General features: G+C 38.1%; 1 protein-coding gene across 5 annotated transcripts in view; it reads left to right on the forward strand.

The window, feature by feature from the left end:
- Positions 1 to 16,581, forward strand: part of LOC132109663 (phospholipid-transporting ATPase IA-like) — a 143,981-nt gene that overhangs the window by 104,855 nt on the left and 22,545 nt on the right. For all 5 annotated transcript variants that reach the window (XM_059515926.1, XM_059515925.1, XM_059515927.1 and 2 more), the window contains 4 exons: positions 41 to 224; positions 3,353 to 3,463; positions 10,598 to 10,672; positions 12,909 to 13,031. In XM_059515926.1, coding sequence (XP_059371909.1) covers positions 41 to 224; positions 3,353 to 3,463; positions 10,598 to 10,672; positions 12,909 to 13,031 — 493 coding nt within the window. The remainder of the gene's footprint in view (positions 1 to 40; positions 225 to 3,352; positions 3,464 to 10,597; positions 10,673 to 12,908; positions 13,032 to 16,581) is intronic.

Here is a 16,581-nt window from a genome sequence, read left to right on the forward strand (position 1 = left end):
CTTGTTGTCAAATTGTAAGTTTTGTTTATTTTCTTTCCAGGGTTTCACCTCTGCAGAAGTCTGAGGTGGTTGAGATGGTGAAGAAACAGGTGAAAGTGATCACACTGGCCATTGGCGATGGAGCCAATGATGTGGGCATGATCCAGACCGCCCATGTGGGTGTTGGCATCTCTGGCAATGAAGGACTGCAGGCTGCCAACTCATCAGACTACTCTATTGCACAGGTGAGAAACTATCAAATTGCACATGCCGGCAGGAAGAAAGAATAAGTTAGCTAAATTGTGACTAAATTAATTTAATTGATCAGCTTTACTGAAATTAATGAAATAATTAATAAAATGTAATCTCTGCTTCTAAGCCTGAAGCACATACTGTATCAGTTCCCAATGTAAACAAACACTATTGTCTTGTGTCACCATAGTGCGACTCCCAGAATATAAATCTGGTTCTAGATTATGTATCTAGGGTGAAAGGGTTAAAACCTGTGGCTCATAGATTCTGCAGTCTGAGATAGCGAAACGGGTCGGTCAGCTCAGTTTACATAGCTTGTGTGTTCACTTACTCAAACTGAAACTGGACCTGTCCCTCTTATGTAAACTTAATTAAGAAGATGTTTTGTAATTCACAGATTTTGATACAGCATAATCTTCATTGTTCGTTTCACAAAAGAAGAGCTCATGTGTCGCCGATCGCTGTCAACATCGCTCTCCATCTCTGTCTCAGTTTCATTTCACGTTTTGTGCAGTTCGGGGAAACATCCCTCTTCACACTTGTTTTTCTATACTGCCCCGAGCCGTTTGTTCACTGGCCTCATGCATCAGATTACCCAAGAAAGCATCTTGTCTTTTCTTAAGTGCCCTCATGGTATTGTAGGTGGAGGTGGTAGGGAATGCGGGCAGTTTCATAGAAAGTTGCCTGAACTGCCTTCCAGCTAAACGGCTCGTATGATATGTGCTGGATCAGACGGCAAACTTTAATGTGCAATACCTGCAGCTAGTATGCATTCATCATCCTGAACCAGTGTCAGCTTGATTTGCACTATAAGGCTTTTCACGCTGCTGCTTCTCATCAACTGTTAAACTAGATGAAAATGTTACACATTAACTGTATGGTGTCATATATTTGTATTAAATTAACAAAAAAATATATAAAATGTAACTCATGTCTCACTGGATTATTACAATTAACGGCAAAAGGAATCTAAACTGATATTTCCTACTGACACACTACAACAAAAGATAGGAATAACTGACCGGAAACCATTTTTAGCTGGTGAAAATACTTGTGTTCTAATAATTTTGGTCCCCACTGTAATTATACAATGTATAATAAATATATTATTATATATTGGAGTATATAGAGTAATATTTATATTAATTTTATGTTAGTCTGATGTACTGTCACGAAGGACTTAAAGCTGTCAGAAAGTAATATTTTTTAACCATAGACACATCAACAACTGCACCAAATTGTTTATTTTTGCTCAGTTTGGTCCTTTGATTTAAACTGAGGGGTTTCATTTCGTCCTGGAATATGAGCTCCATATTCTCCATAAAAGCCATCAAAGCTTGATGTATCAAATATGATACTCACCAAATTTTTGTTTTCAGGTTTAATAAACTGTTCCATCCCATCAGGCTTTACAGGGTTAAAGCACATCCATATAATATATAATATTAAATGACGGTATATTAGTTAGACTTTGATATTTGTTAAAAATTCTATATTTAATTCTAAATGAGTATGTTACTGTTGGTAGCAGATCTTATGGTATGGCGTATTTTGTGTCCATGTGCTGCCCAAGTGTGAAATTCATTTAAAGCTAATCTCACAGCAGGGCTCTCACAGAGTGCTGTGTTAATTTGTGTTAAACCCAGGGTCTTTAGTTTTGCTTGGGGCCTGTTTTGAAGATGTGATTAAGTTGTTTACTTGAAGGGATGAATCAGTGTAAGCTGGAATGCTGCAGTGCTTCAGCCTTGTGCTAGATCCTCCACAGATTGGCAGATTTTAAGACAGAGGCTCCATATCCAGACTCCTCTGTAGTCTGTCTGTCATCAACTCGCTCTCCTCTCATCCAGAGGTCAAACAGCCCCTGAGCCCCTCAAAGGCCCTCCGTACCCCTTACATCCCACCCTGCTGTTCCTGCCTTCATAGAAGTGACTGGCTGTTTGTTTTAGAGGAATGGTGTTTATAACACTGTCACATTCAGAATGCTCTTTAGGAAATAAAACATGGCATCCCTAAATAATCCTTTGATTGTGTTTACATATAACACATATTACTTGTTTACACTGTCATGGAGGGTCACTGTAAGCCACTAATCTTGAGCACCTGTACAAGTTTGCGGTTTGCATATTGTATTTATTTCAGCGGCCATATAAATGGGTTACAGTGAAACAAACAAACTTGTGTCTGTTATGCTTTGTAACCAATAACATGTAAGGTCATGTTGGTTGTTTTTCGTTAGTTTAATTTCATAAATTGTTTAAAGAATACAATCCATAGATTTATCTCTGGTATCCTGATTTTGATCTGCATGTAAACACCTCCTTCAGCATTTTGGGGCTTATTAAGTGAGCAAAGCACATCTCTGTTTACATTTCAATGTCTAAGCCAGATGAAAACCCAATTTTATGAATTATCAGCGAATTGTTGTGCATGTGAAATCACATATAAATAAATAAATATATAAATATATATAAATATAAATATATTTATCTACTCAATCTTTTACAATATACGTGTATGAAGCAACATAATAAATTGGAGTGAACTACTCATCGACTGTTTGAAATCTGACTTGATGAAAGTTAAACACAGTGACAGCAACACAAACAGCATTTTATATTCAGTAAATCTGACACGATCCAGATGATTTAAGCAGTTTATATCTACAGTTGGGTGAGTAGATTAAGTACCATTTAGATTCAAATCATATTTTATGACAATCACATTTAAACTAATTATTAGTGGCCAGCTGATAAACCTGATAAACTTTTCATAATATTATATTATATTAATAATATTTCAGTTATTAAAAGCCAAACTTAATGTGATAACCAAAACAACAATTACTTTGTTTTTGCACCGCTGCAAAAATTGTTCTCCCTTACTCTGCTTTTCAACAAAACAAGACAGAATGTATATATTGTATCAGGAATTCTCAGGAATATGGGTGAGACGGTGTTTGTCTTGTCCCTGCAACTCCAGGCTTCCTGTTGCACAGCATGGATAAGAGGGTCTCTTTATTTTCAAAGCCAAAACCGCTTTCTATGTTGGCTGGGGAACTGTAAATCTTGTGTAAACGATAGGCCTTAATGAACTTATCTCTGTCCTCCCTTCTCTCTCACAGTTCAAGTACTTGAAGAATCTTCTGTTGGTTCACGGCGCTTGGAATTACAACCGTGTTGCCAAGTGCATCCTGTATTGCTTCTACAAGAACATTGTGCTTTACATTATTGAGGTGAGTTAGTCTACGCACTGTAATGTCTTATCAAACTCATGGGACTTACAAAATGTATGACAAAGCACCAAGCCTTTTATTGCATTAGCCATTAATGTCCCTTTCATGGAGATTGAATGACCACTCTTTAATGAAATCAACTGGCATTGCATGCATGCCTCCATATTGCTGTAGGAATACAGGTCTGTCGATGTGAAGGCCACAAGCCATCCATCTGTGATGGTATTTGACAGTTTCCAGGCCTGGTGCTGATAGCCGGTTCAGAGACCTGACCTGACAAGATAAAGGGCTGCTATCAGCACCAGCTTTATCATGAGGGGCGTTTGGCAGTTTTGATCTGCAGCACGCTTGGTTTAGGAGACGTTACACCTCAGGGATAAGCTTTAGGTTTCCTCAAGAGCTGAAAGAAGAGTTAGTAGCAGACTAATGGTCTGAAAGCAACAGTAGGCCATTATAAGTCTCTTTATTTAATGTCTAAGGTCTTTGAAATCCTTGAAATGGACCTTTGGTCACACTAGCCTTGTGCTAGTATGCTAAGGCTACAGTATAGTAATTTAATTTTGGTTTAAAATGGACTCTTACTCTTCCCGACAAAGACCAGAAGACTTTTTATCTCTAATGCATCGAAGTTGGGGAGTAAAGCATACACATTAGCTTGGTATTTCATGTTGTATCCCTGCTTTATCCATCTAACTCTCTTGTGTAAAATGTTCCCTCTGTGTGCAGCTCACTGGGATTTGAAACAGACCAACACCAGTATTCATGAGCTGTACATCCCCAGCAGAAACATGAGCCCCTCGGCCCTCTTGCTCTTGTGTGCCACTTGACCCATGAACTTTTTCCCTTCATCTTGATTTTGTTTTATGTGCTGTGGTAAATCTCTGAAAAGCCCCTTAGATTTCTCTGTGTTGGCATTCAGTGCTGCTGTCGATTGTGAGAACAAGGATAAGGAGATGAATCAGGACTTCAAATGACCGTTGGTACCAAATGTACAGCATGGCATGGTTTGTGAGTTAGTTCGGCCCATTTCATGGCCATTTCCTGTTTACATGCCTTTGTGCCGTTTAGATGTGGGAAGCTGTTGTGGTCGTGTTCATAAATGTAGTGAAGTCATGATGGTTTTTTCCTCAATTTTAAAACTCAGTCGATTAAATCCGTGGGAATCTCAGAGCCCTGTAGCTGTGAGCAATTATCGCTCAATGAATTTGATATTTTAAACATTTTTGTACTAGTTATGCCGGGTGGCTTTCATGTATTTTTCCTTTTGGGTTTTGCTGTGGGGTTGTCGTATTTTGTTCCACAATGAAAGTTCCCCTTCAACACAAACATTTCTGACTGTGATCACATTTCACACTTTCTCATCAATCAAGGAACAATTATCTTTCTCTTTTTCTAGTTTTGCATAAGAGGTGGGACTGGAACAACTACGTCCAGTAAATGGTTTTACCCAAACACGCCCTCTGAATATTTCTAGCCACTTTTTAAGCTCTGCTTTTGAATCTCCTGGAGAACTGAAAGAAAGCACCCAGTGCACCCCAGAGGTGAATGTATCTCCTCCTCTGCCCATCTTTTGTTATGAGCGGAAAATGTATTCCCCCTCTCCATAAGGGGCCTTTTGAATATAATAGGGCAAAGCTTTACTGTTTCCTTGCCTCACACCAAAAACACCTCTGTTTTGTAAGAACTTGACATTCAAGACACTTGCTTCCCGAGAATCGGTTAAAGGGATACATTTGTCGCCCTAATAGGTTTACCTTTGAGTTCGTGAAGACTTTTCTTTGAATAATTTTTCCAGACATTAACCTCAAGGAAGTGGAATAAGGATGTTAGTGGCCGTTTTATTCTTCTCAACGTGTGGTTAGCAATGGATATGTGCACATCTTAGATTTTCTTTTTTACCATCCAGTGTTGTATGCGGTTTATCATAGTAGCTTCAGAATGGTTTCTATTGTTTCAGATAGATGTTTTTCCAGTTGTAACCACACAATAGCGCAAGATCTTCCATACATTGTCAGACAAAAGAGTTTGGGTTAACCTAAACAATTGTCATGCTGGTTTATTTAGTTTTGGTTTGTGGTCTTCAAATTCTTTCGACATGAGCAAAAATTAACCGGGGAAAAAGAACTTTTCAGAAACTTAGTTGGATTAGCTGCTTTGAGACTTGCAGAAAGCCCCTCTTACAAATCAAATTGCTGTACTTGCTGTCATTATCCTGCTGGGCTCTTGAGCTCTTGATTGACAGCTCTTCAGCAGGCACCAGAAGGGCTGATGGACGAGTAGCATTTCTGAGGTAATTACAAGGGCCTCATTCAGACAGAGCAGCAGGCTTAGAGAAAGACTGCAGGCCTGAGTGGAGGCCCTGGGCCCTGCAGTCTCTCTGGTGCCATCATTGAAAAAACACCCAACTAGTTCTTCTCCCACTCACACATGCAATTCAAAGGCCCTGCCTTATTGTCTTGCCAACATTTTTTAGGTTTTCTGGATATTTGGGTGTTACATATATCATTTTTATTTATTTATTAAGAAGCCACTGGGGCTGCTCACCAAGGCTACATTAATCTAAAATAACAGGAAAGTTGTGAAATATTATTGCATTTAAAATAACTTTTTTTCTATTGTAATATACTTAAAATGTCATTTATTCCTGTGATGGCAAAGCTGAATTTCTGCAGCCATTACACCAGTCTTCAGTGGTAGCTGATCCTTCAGAAATCATGTCAGAAAGAAACATTTCTTATTTTTGTCAATGTTAAAAACAGTTGTGCTTCTTAACATTTTTTTGTAGAAATCTCTGGGTTCTTTGTTGAATAGAAAGTTCAGGAAAACTTTTTTTTGTTTTGTGACTGTTTTCACTCTCACTTTTGGTCAATTTAAGACATCCTTGCTAACAAATTATTAAAATTATAAAAAATTAAATGACTACTGACCCCAAACTTTTGAACAGGAATGTTCATAAAGAAAAATTGTGCAATATGTATACTCTGTCAAAGTTATCAGGCTCTTACATTCAGTGATTTGCCACTTTTAAAATACGGATACTGTTTTTTTTATTTTTTTTTATTTTACCATTTCAAAATCTTTAGGGGGTTTTCTCCTTTTATCCCCCCAAATATATTATGTTTCACAAATAATGTTTTAAGATTTTGCTTTAGATCAATTGCTAAATCTTTTTTAATCCTTTTTTTTTTACTTTGGTTGAAACAGTTAATTTTGATTTCTTATTAACAATAAAAAAAAAATTTAATAAAAAAAATACATAAAATACATAATATGAAAAATAATACATATCTATATGAAAATATGTAGCAGGCTTTTATATTTCACAAAGCTTTGATTTGAATGATGGGAGTTGGTTTCTAGCCAGTGTGGATTTGGGTGAGCTACCAGACCATCAAGGACCCTACTGGAAAAATGAGATATTGCCAGTTTAAGGTGGTCAAGCTGTTTTTTTACGACATAGTAGCTAGTTTATTGCTGTTCCAAGGTCAGCCGGTCCCCCACCAGTTGGCCACCTAAAGCAGCTTGGACCAGCTGCCATGTTCCAGAACACAGCTAAGCTAGTTTTATCTAGATTCTCAAGCAGAGAGGTGGAGCAAAGAGGTGCCGTCTTTCTATTTTTCTCTTTCCATTTTGGTCTTTCCCACCCAACATGGAGACAGAGGACAGGGGTGGAATCACAGATTTCAAAATTCTCAAAGATTCTCTGAGAGCCCCTAGGACGAGTCTCATGGGGACACACTCTCGCTCTCTCTCTCACACACACACACACACACACACACACTCCTCGCTTATTCAGATTGTGCAGCGGAGGGTAGAGGGCAGTCACACCTCCACGCCGAGCGGCTCTGAATGAGCCAGAAGAGGAGAAGAAAGAGAGAGCCTTCCACACTATGTCCTCGGTCCCTAATGAGTAAATCAATGAATCTGTCTCATTGAAGGAAGCGGGAGAGAGGGGCACTCACTGGACCCAGAGGACCAGGCCAAAACGCTCTCTCATATGCATGTACTGGTGCTCATGAATAGAGGCTTTATTTTGACTTAGCACAACAATATCCTGCAGCCCATAGCCCCTCAATGAGGCAGACTCGCATTAATTCAGCTCTCTCTGACCCACCTGTTTGACTACCAGAATGCCGCTGGCCACGACTATTCGTTTTTTTATGTGGCTTTTGATCAAACTGTGGTCATAAGGGAATTCTCAGAGTCTGGAATTTGTTTGCGAGGAGGAAAACAACATAAGATGTGATGCGATATTGGTAATTTATTCATGTTTGTGTGGGCAAATGGGTTTAGAAGCAGCAGATCTCTTTTAAAAACAATATCACGGTAGAATGCACCTGATGGAAAGGAATATGGGAGTTGGAACGGGTGGGCGTGGCTGGGGGGGGGGGGGGGCACATCGGGGGAGTGCGGCCAATCCTCCTTTCTTTCTTTCTGTATGGCGAGGCCAGAGGGGGAGGGGTGACAGACATTTGTTTTGGGAACATTTTCACGCATTGGCTCACTCTATTGAATGAGAGGGCCTGGTGGATGTGCTTTGTGTGTGAGGACTGGCAGGGGCTGCAGTCAGAGGGGGTCCTGTCAAAACCCCAAAAATTTGTAGCAATTCACGCTTTCATAATGGAGTTAAATGAAGCGAGGAAATGTCCGCCTGGCCATGGCACTGCACAGTAACCTGAGGTCTGCTTAACAGTCGAGCATCTCACTACACAAGACTGATTGAGCTTCTCAGACTTTTTTTTTCACAATAATTGTAGCCTAAATATGGTAGAGAACCTCACAGCATTTGAGTCGAGCAAAAAATGTAACAGTGCTGAACTTTGACTAGTATATTTGAAGTATTTCGTATTAATTTAAGAAACTATTTAATTGATTACTCAGTCATATTATTCCAAACCTGTATTTTTGTCTATACAGCACAAAAAAAAGAGAGATGTTTACTTGTATTTTCACACTGCTCTTTTCTATATCGTAGAAGTGAACAGTGGCCGGGGCTTAAAAAACAAAAGTATTGTAAAAATTACTGCATATGACTTGTGCATTATATTCCAATACTTCTGAAGTTGTGTGATCAGTTTGTAAGGGGAAAAATATATATTGTTCTGTTAAAAATGTAATCTCATCAAAGATGAGAGCTGAAAAACTGCATTATGGTTTCTACAAAAATAAGCACCACTGCTTTCAGCATTAGTATAAATAATGAAAACTGTTTTTGAGGACAAAATCAGCGTATTTAAATGATTTCTGAAATATCATGTGACACTGAAGGCTAGATTATGCATCACATGGTTAAATTACATTTTAATATGTATTCAATTAGAAAACCTTTTTTATATTAATATTTGACAATATTACAGTTTTTACTGTATTTTTAAACAAGTAAATAAAGCTTTGGTGAGCATAAGAGACTTCCTTCAAAAACAAGCCTTTTGAACAGTATAGACTGCGTGTTGGTATTTAAATGACAGAATTTTGTAAGACCTATCTAAATTTTGGTGTCACATGATCCTGTGTTTTGCCATATTTATATTGTCTTCGTTTTCATTCTCGCATAGCATTTTTTTTTTTTGTTATTACTGATATTTTCCCCTCTTTAAAACAGCTGCTATGAGATATTATCACATTCTCCGATTTCTAGATGACTATGACAGAATTGTGTGCCAGACTAGTCAAACTAATAGAGATATTAAGTGATGAGCTCCATCTCCATGGCATATGGTTTAGATACACATTCTTCTCTCTTCTCTTTTTTCGTTTGTGGTCTCCGCCTTTAAGCCCAGTAACTCACATCTTTCAGTTCCTTAAATGGTTAAATCTAGTCCTTTTGCACTGATCTGTTTTTTGTACAGTCTTGGAAACTCATTTTGTGTGATAGAAAGTCTGATCTGTGATCAGTTGTTTCTGCTATAAGACACCGGGGTTGATCAAGGTGGGAAACAGCATCTGATTTACGAGCCATTCTGGCTGAAGTCATGGGAACTGTTGAAGTCTCTCTCTCTCTCTCTCTCTATTACAGTACCTCCAGCACTAACACCCTTCCTCTCTCATTCCTGCCTGGGGTTGTCCTCTGAGTAATGATGTGTTAAGCCCAGGTTGTGGCTTCACATGACAAGATAGCGGGGCTTCTCTGTTTAGATGTTTTGAAAACCTTGACAGTGTGTTTGCTAAAGCAGGGGCTTTACTGTTTTTACATGCACTCATCTCACAGCTGTTCTTATTGATAGTAGGCTATTAATCTTTTATCAAAATGTACTATAATCTAAAACGGTGGTTTTTAGCTGGTGGGCAGGTCTAGATGAAAGAGAAAATGTTTCCAATATCTTAAAACATAAAATATTGAATGCAATTTTTTAAATAATTGTAATTTATTTGTTTGGTTATAATCGACATGTTTATTTATTATTTGATTTATTTTTATAAAATAAAAAAGTCAACGTGTAATTAGTTTTTATTTATTTATTTTGTATTTATTTAAATGCATTAAATAAAAAATTGTGGTTTGCTTGCTAACTATTTAAGAATAGTATTATATAATAATAAAAAATACACAATGACTTTTGGACCCCACTATGTATATGAAAAAGTGACCCAAGCTGGCTTATTTATTCTCCAAGACTGATCTTGGAACAAACCATTCGCGGTGATCCAGTGTATGAGACTGTAGAAAGGACTGATGGGGTCAGTTCACTGCTGCTTTCGTGAGAGATCGCTCTCTCTCGGGTCATTTCAAGCACTGAGAGGCCCCATAGAAAACAACAGCCATCGATCAACCTAAATTAAAATCCGCTAGGAGCAGAGTTAAGCGCACACAAAGTGGGGAATATATGATTAATGATGGTATATATTTACCTTTTAGTCACACATTTATGTAGTAATGATTATCATATGGCCTGTCATTGCCCTTTTAATATGTTACCATTTCCTTTAGGACGACTTGGACTATTTAAAAATGTAATTTAATAACTGAATTGTATTTTGTATGTATTTATAAATCTCAATTAAACTATTATTACTATTGTAATGAAATTTAGTTTATTTTAATATGATTTATATAATTGGTTAACATGCAACATTTTGTTTAAAATATTCACATTAATGAGTCGTTTACCATTACATTGTCTTTTTGTCTTTCAGATCTGGTTTGCATTTGTGAACGGCTTCTCCGGTCAGATTCTGTTCGAGCGCTGGTGCATCGGCCTGTACAACGTGGTAAGAGTGTTTGCATTCACACATCTGTCTGGGTCTGTGATTTACTCTCTCCTCTGAATTACTTTGAGAGGAAATTTGTTAAAACACCTCCCGTCGCGCTCAGGCAAGAAACTCATTAGCCGCGGCACCCCAGCCGGCTCCTTTACTGCGGCCCGTGTCAGCGGCATCCTAAAAAATCTCCCTCTTATTTATGACCGCTTGTCAAGTCCGTATACCCGCCTTGCCCAGAACTATGTCCTGAATGTGCTGCAACAACAGACGCTCATGCCCTAAAGAGCTGCGTTAAACAGGTCAGCGGTGGATGATAAAAGAACAGGTTGAATCCAGACACATTTAAATACACACACACAGCCATTTAGGTGGAGTCCTGTGAACTGGGCTGCCTTAAGGCTTGGTGATAGGATTTATGCTGTTAATTAACAGGTTTTCAACAGGAAGGAAAGTTATTCAGGAAAAAAAAATGCTCCGGGTGGAGTACGTTTTTCCATTTTGCGTAAACAAACGAAGATACGAAGGAAAAATGACTAGGCCAACCGATTTGCTGATTGTCCTGAGAAATTATTTCTTTACGCCTGAACAAAGAACAAAATCTGAACACTGCTTCCCCTCAGCCCTGTGTAATGGATCATTGGCGTTGTGAGGCCAGTAACAACTCTGCCCTGTGCATTCTCTTTATCTGAGGGAAGAGGAATTCCATTGCGTCAGAGGGGGTCTGTTGGATGCAACGGGCCGAAACCACCCCTGAATGGAAAAGTCCAACCGACCATGTCAGCCGCTCCAGCTGGGCCAGTGAGAGACACTTGCGACTGACCCCGCTACCCTCTCTGGACCATAATACCACCCCTCTCGCTTTCAACAGCTGCTGCACGGAGAAACATTAGAGCTCTGCGGAAAAATGAAAGCATCCAGGAGATCTGCTAACAAGCTTCAGGCACAGTGGCAGATGTTCGTTTTTTGAATAATTTTTGCAGAGAGAGAGTGCAAATATGATAAATGCCAAAAATACTTGCTTGCTACACCAAGCAAGTAAACGAAAATGGCAGACAAGGGAACACGTCTGGTGCTCAGGATAGAAAGTAGTTGTTAAGACTATGTATTTTTAGGTATCTATTTTATTTATTTTTCTTCTCAGTGTTTATTAGAGCTGCCGTTGACTAAAGATTTTTCCGGTCAACTAGTAGTCGCTCATTTGAAGCATTAGTCGACTAATCGCATGTTTATTTAATAAACCATTTAAATAATAATAATGAGCCTTTAATCGCCTACATACCCTAATAAGTGCTCAAGTACATGCATAAAGCTTGCCACAGCACACCAGCAGAAGTAATGATTATGAATGTATCAGGGAAGGAGCCTGCATTAATATTTTAATAATTTATTGACAAAGAGATGAATTCGGCGACACTGCCTCGTCATCTCCGCAGTAGTGGATGTTCCTGTATGTTTCACATTACATAATCCATTTGAATTGGTTCATTTGAAAGTGAACATTTAACTCATGGAAAATATATCTATAATGTCTGTAATGCAAGTATACACAGAGTTTTGCGCTCTGTTCACAGATATAGAGGCAGTAAAAAGCACATCCTGTTTTCTTGCATTATTTTACAAAAGCGCAATGTTTTGTTGTTATTGTGTGTGCATACACAAACAAACGCAGAGTATTTACAGATTCAAATGTATAACTAAATGTATTACTCTTATCTGTATGACCAAAAATGAGCCTCCATCTGCAATGCATTGAGTGCACTGCTATTCAGTTTTCACACTTTGCACAGACACTTCAATAGCGCACATTTTTCTAGGTAAACAAGATTGAGCTGACATGTAAAGTTGCTGCTACTAACATATTTCAAACGATCTGTCACAGACTCACCACTAACTGTGGATTTTTACTTAATTTTTTTTTCTGCGACTAATAACATTTTGGTCGACCAAAACTTTTTCCATCGACTCCTCTTGGCAAACCTAGCAGTTTCTCATTTCAGTTCATCACAAATTAGTTTTTGTTATGAGAGCTAGGATAATCTCTTGTAATAATATCCCTGGGGAAAAAATAACACTGTTGTGGTGCCTAAATATCTGAAACCAGTATAGGTGCTTCTGTTTTGCATTTGTATAATTTAGTATGAGTTTTCATTATAAACTATATCGTCTGCGCAACAGTTTGACTTTTAATTTTCTGTTTTAAACTAAAAACTATGTAATATTTAGTTTTTCCTTTTTCGTTTATTAGATCTTCACTGCTTTGCCTCCTCTAACTCTGGGCATCTTCGAACGCTCCTGCAGGAAAGAGAACATGCTCAAATACCCTGAACTCTACAAAACCTCCCAGAATGCAATGGGCTTCAACACCAAGGTAAATACACTCAAACATGCAGTATAAATCTAAGTTTAGCTGATTCTCCATCAGTGTTTGGGCTGCAGAGATGAACAGCCCACTGATTGAGGAATGATGTAAACTCATATTTATAATTCTAACGTGTTAAAAGTTCTTAAAACATTTGTAAATACATGTATATATAATAAACTAGTGAAACTAGTTCATTTCCATTGATCATGATGATGACCCTGTAGACAGGTCATGCTGTGTACACTTTACTGAGCTGTGTTTGGTGAACAGTTTAGCACCCAGGCTAAAAACCCCACTGAACAAACAGATCCTTTTACGACTCCCTACACTGTAAAAAAGCAAGTCAACAGCAAGACCTTGTTGGTTTAGCCGTCTATTAAACTGTCCCTTTCTGTCAGCCTTTTTGCTTATCTGAGATGTCTTTGAGTGTTCATCTCCCTTTTTAGAAGGTCATAAACTCTCTTAAGCCAGTACCAATTCGAAGCTTTGTTCACAATGTCTAATATGTATATGTATAAACCACTCCTAATTTAGTCTTTTAGAAAATGTGCACTTCGAGTCTAATATATGAACATTTATATGAAGTTTTTTGAATTTACTACTTTTTTATATGTACATTTACTTGGTTTTTAAAGCATTATTTAAAATAATAATTTTTGTTAATATTACTAATAAAATGTAGAATCAAGTTTGTCTTAATCTTTAGGACATACACCCAGTTTTAGATGCTACGATGCTAGATATGTCCTAGTATAATTATTTCAGATACCTTAATGGTATATAGGGCAAGCATATTTCCATCCTCTCTATGTGTCTGTGACTGCTGGCTTTGCGTCTCTCTATGTTAATAAAGCTGTCTGGTCTCCAGCTCCGGCGTGTCTGCGCTGGTGTCACCTCACAGTCTTGCTCCACAGCCGTGGAGACCCATTTACCAGCACACTGACACGGATAACAGGCAACACAACCCCTGGGGTCAGGAGGGAGAGACAGATTTACTGGCCATTTGTAACACAAACACATAATTCTTAGTTTAATTGTTCAATGCATAAAAAAAAAGCTGTAATGGTGAAGTGGAAGACTATAATATAGAATACAATTAAGCGTGGAAGTAAGGAAATGTAGTAGAATAATAAGTAAAAAAAAAGGCTGAATTGTATATTATCAGAACTCATAATAGGCTGCTTTCTGTTATTTCTCTATAATTAAATAATGAGTGATATATTTGCTTGGAACAAAGAAGCAAAGACTGAGTTAATGGATATATAAAGGAAGGTAATGAGAGAATCTGTTGAATACTGTAGCATTGTCCAACTTTGTGAACCCAAGATTCTTTTGAGTCAGAATTTTTTTATTTTTTTATAAAGAATTGGTTAAATTGATTCACTGAAGCCTTAAACGATCTAATGACTCGGTCTCATGAGCTCGGAACTCATTTACCAAAATAGTCTAAAATATTTGCGTGCAACTCCTACTTGTATCGATATTTGCATTAATTTTAGTATCGTTTAATGTAAATTATGGAGACATTTTATTTAATAATTGAACCAGCTGTACATGTGCCGGATCCCTGTTTCAGACTCCTACGTCATCTGTATACACAACAGACTAGGGCTGGGACAACGCGTCGAGGTCATCGATGACGTCGACGCAAAAAATACGTCGATGCAAAATATGCGCATCGATTCATCGACCTGTTTTTATTTCTCTAAAAAACGTTTGCAAAACGTTTACATTATGTGCGCTGAATATACGCGATGGCCGGATCAACATTCTGGCCAACGTTATATAACCAATCCAGGGGTTTTTCTGCATTGATCTTTTTTTTTGGCGGCTGTCAAAGCCTTATTTGATCGGTGAGTGACAGTGACAGGGCGCGTACGAGAGAGAGCCCCGGCTGCGCGGGCACTCACAGTCTTCAAACAACACGAGCGCTTCTTGCTCTCTCCCTCCCTTGTGCATATTAATCAAAATCATTAAACACAATAGAAAAAGGGCGAAACACCAAAGTTTCACGTGCACTCGCGCACTCACAGTCTTCAAACTACACGAGCGCTTCTTGCTCTCTCCCTCCCTTGTGCATATTAATCAAAATCATTAAACACAATAGAAAAAGGGCCAAACACCAAAGTTTCACGCGCACTCGCGCACTCACAGTCTTCAAACTACACGAGCGCTTCTTGCTCTCTCCCTCCCTTGGGCATATTAGAAAAAGGGCGGAATGCCAAAGTTTCACGTGGAGCATTCAGAGATTTTTTTTCTCCATGACAGGCTGCTGGCTCCCACTGTTAATTTTTTTTTTTTGTAAAAGCACTCTCTGTATTAGCTTAAAGCACTCAAGTTTACATTTACATACTGTATTCTTTCAATTGCTCTAAACAAGTATTTTGGGTGACCTTTTTTATTGAATACTAGACATCAAGTTGTTGTTATTTTCATCTGAAAGAAGAACTGTTTTTCAGGAAGCTAGGCCCTATGTGTTCAGTAAGCTTGTTTCAGTAAGCTATGTGTTTTCAAGGTTTCAAGGTTTTATTGAATGCTATCTCTATACAAGTGCAAAGTAATGCATTCTTAGTCAGTCTTTTATTTTGTAATTTTAAGAGCAATAAACATGTTGCAATGTTAAGGAATTGATGTTTTTTTCATTCAGATATGTAAATCAACATGTATAAATTGTTAGTAGTCAATTAATGGGGAGATAATCGAAATCAAATCGGTCTGAAAAATTAATCGTTAGATTAATCGATGCATCGAAAAAATAATCGCTAGATTAATCGTTTAAAAAATAATCGTTTATCCCAGCCCTACAACAGACCCTTTATTTGTGAATAAAGTCTGTGGAAGCAGAGAGAAAGATCATGCATTAGATTAGGAAGAAGCAAAGAGTGTGAAATATTTAGGTCTTTACCCACCATGTCCCCTTTCACATTTAATTACATAGCTTTGACACTAAAGTCTCCCTAATAAAGCCCCTTGTAGACCCCAGGATATCGGTTATTGCATTTATTCACACTGCAGCCTCCATCCCTCCCTCCTTCTGCCTCTTTCTCTCTTTCATTCTCTCCCTTTTTGGCTTTATTTGTAGCCCAACATAGTTGGAGAAGGCTTATTAGAGCGTCTGGCAATAGTTGGCACAAAATAAAGTTTATCCTTTCATGCTAGTTTAAGTAATTAAGCTGTCACACAGAATGCAGTGCTTTGCTTCAGGCAGGACAGACGGCCATTCACACCTACATTCTTAGCAACCTGCTTAGAAACGGAGGAGTTCGGGGCCTCCCTTTGACAAATGATTATGAACGTTTATCGATTTGATTAGCATTCATTGCAGGACTGTGCGTGTAGAGCACCAGGCGAGGCTGAGAGCAGGTTGTTTCACATGGCACTTGGATCATGTTTTGTTTAAGTTGGTTGTTTTATTGCCTACTTTGTGAAAATCTCAAGTCAGATGTAGAATTGAGTCATGTCCAAATTTTGAATACATTAATAATGTAATACTTGTACACATTTTTTAAATGCTTATAAAATACTTAATCTTAAGTATCAATTTAATTCCAAAGGT

The sequence above is a fragment of the Carassius carassius genome, chromosome 29 (assembly GCF_963082965.1).
Source record: "Carassius carassius chromosome 29, fCarCar2.1, whole genome shotgun sequence".
NCBI classification, from domain to species: domain Eukaryota; kingdom Metazoa; phylum Chordata; class Actinopteri; order Cypriniformes; family Cyprinidae; genus Carassius; species Carassius carassius.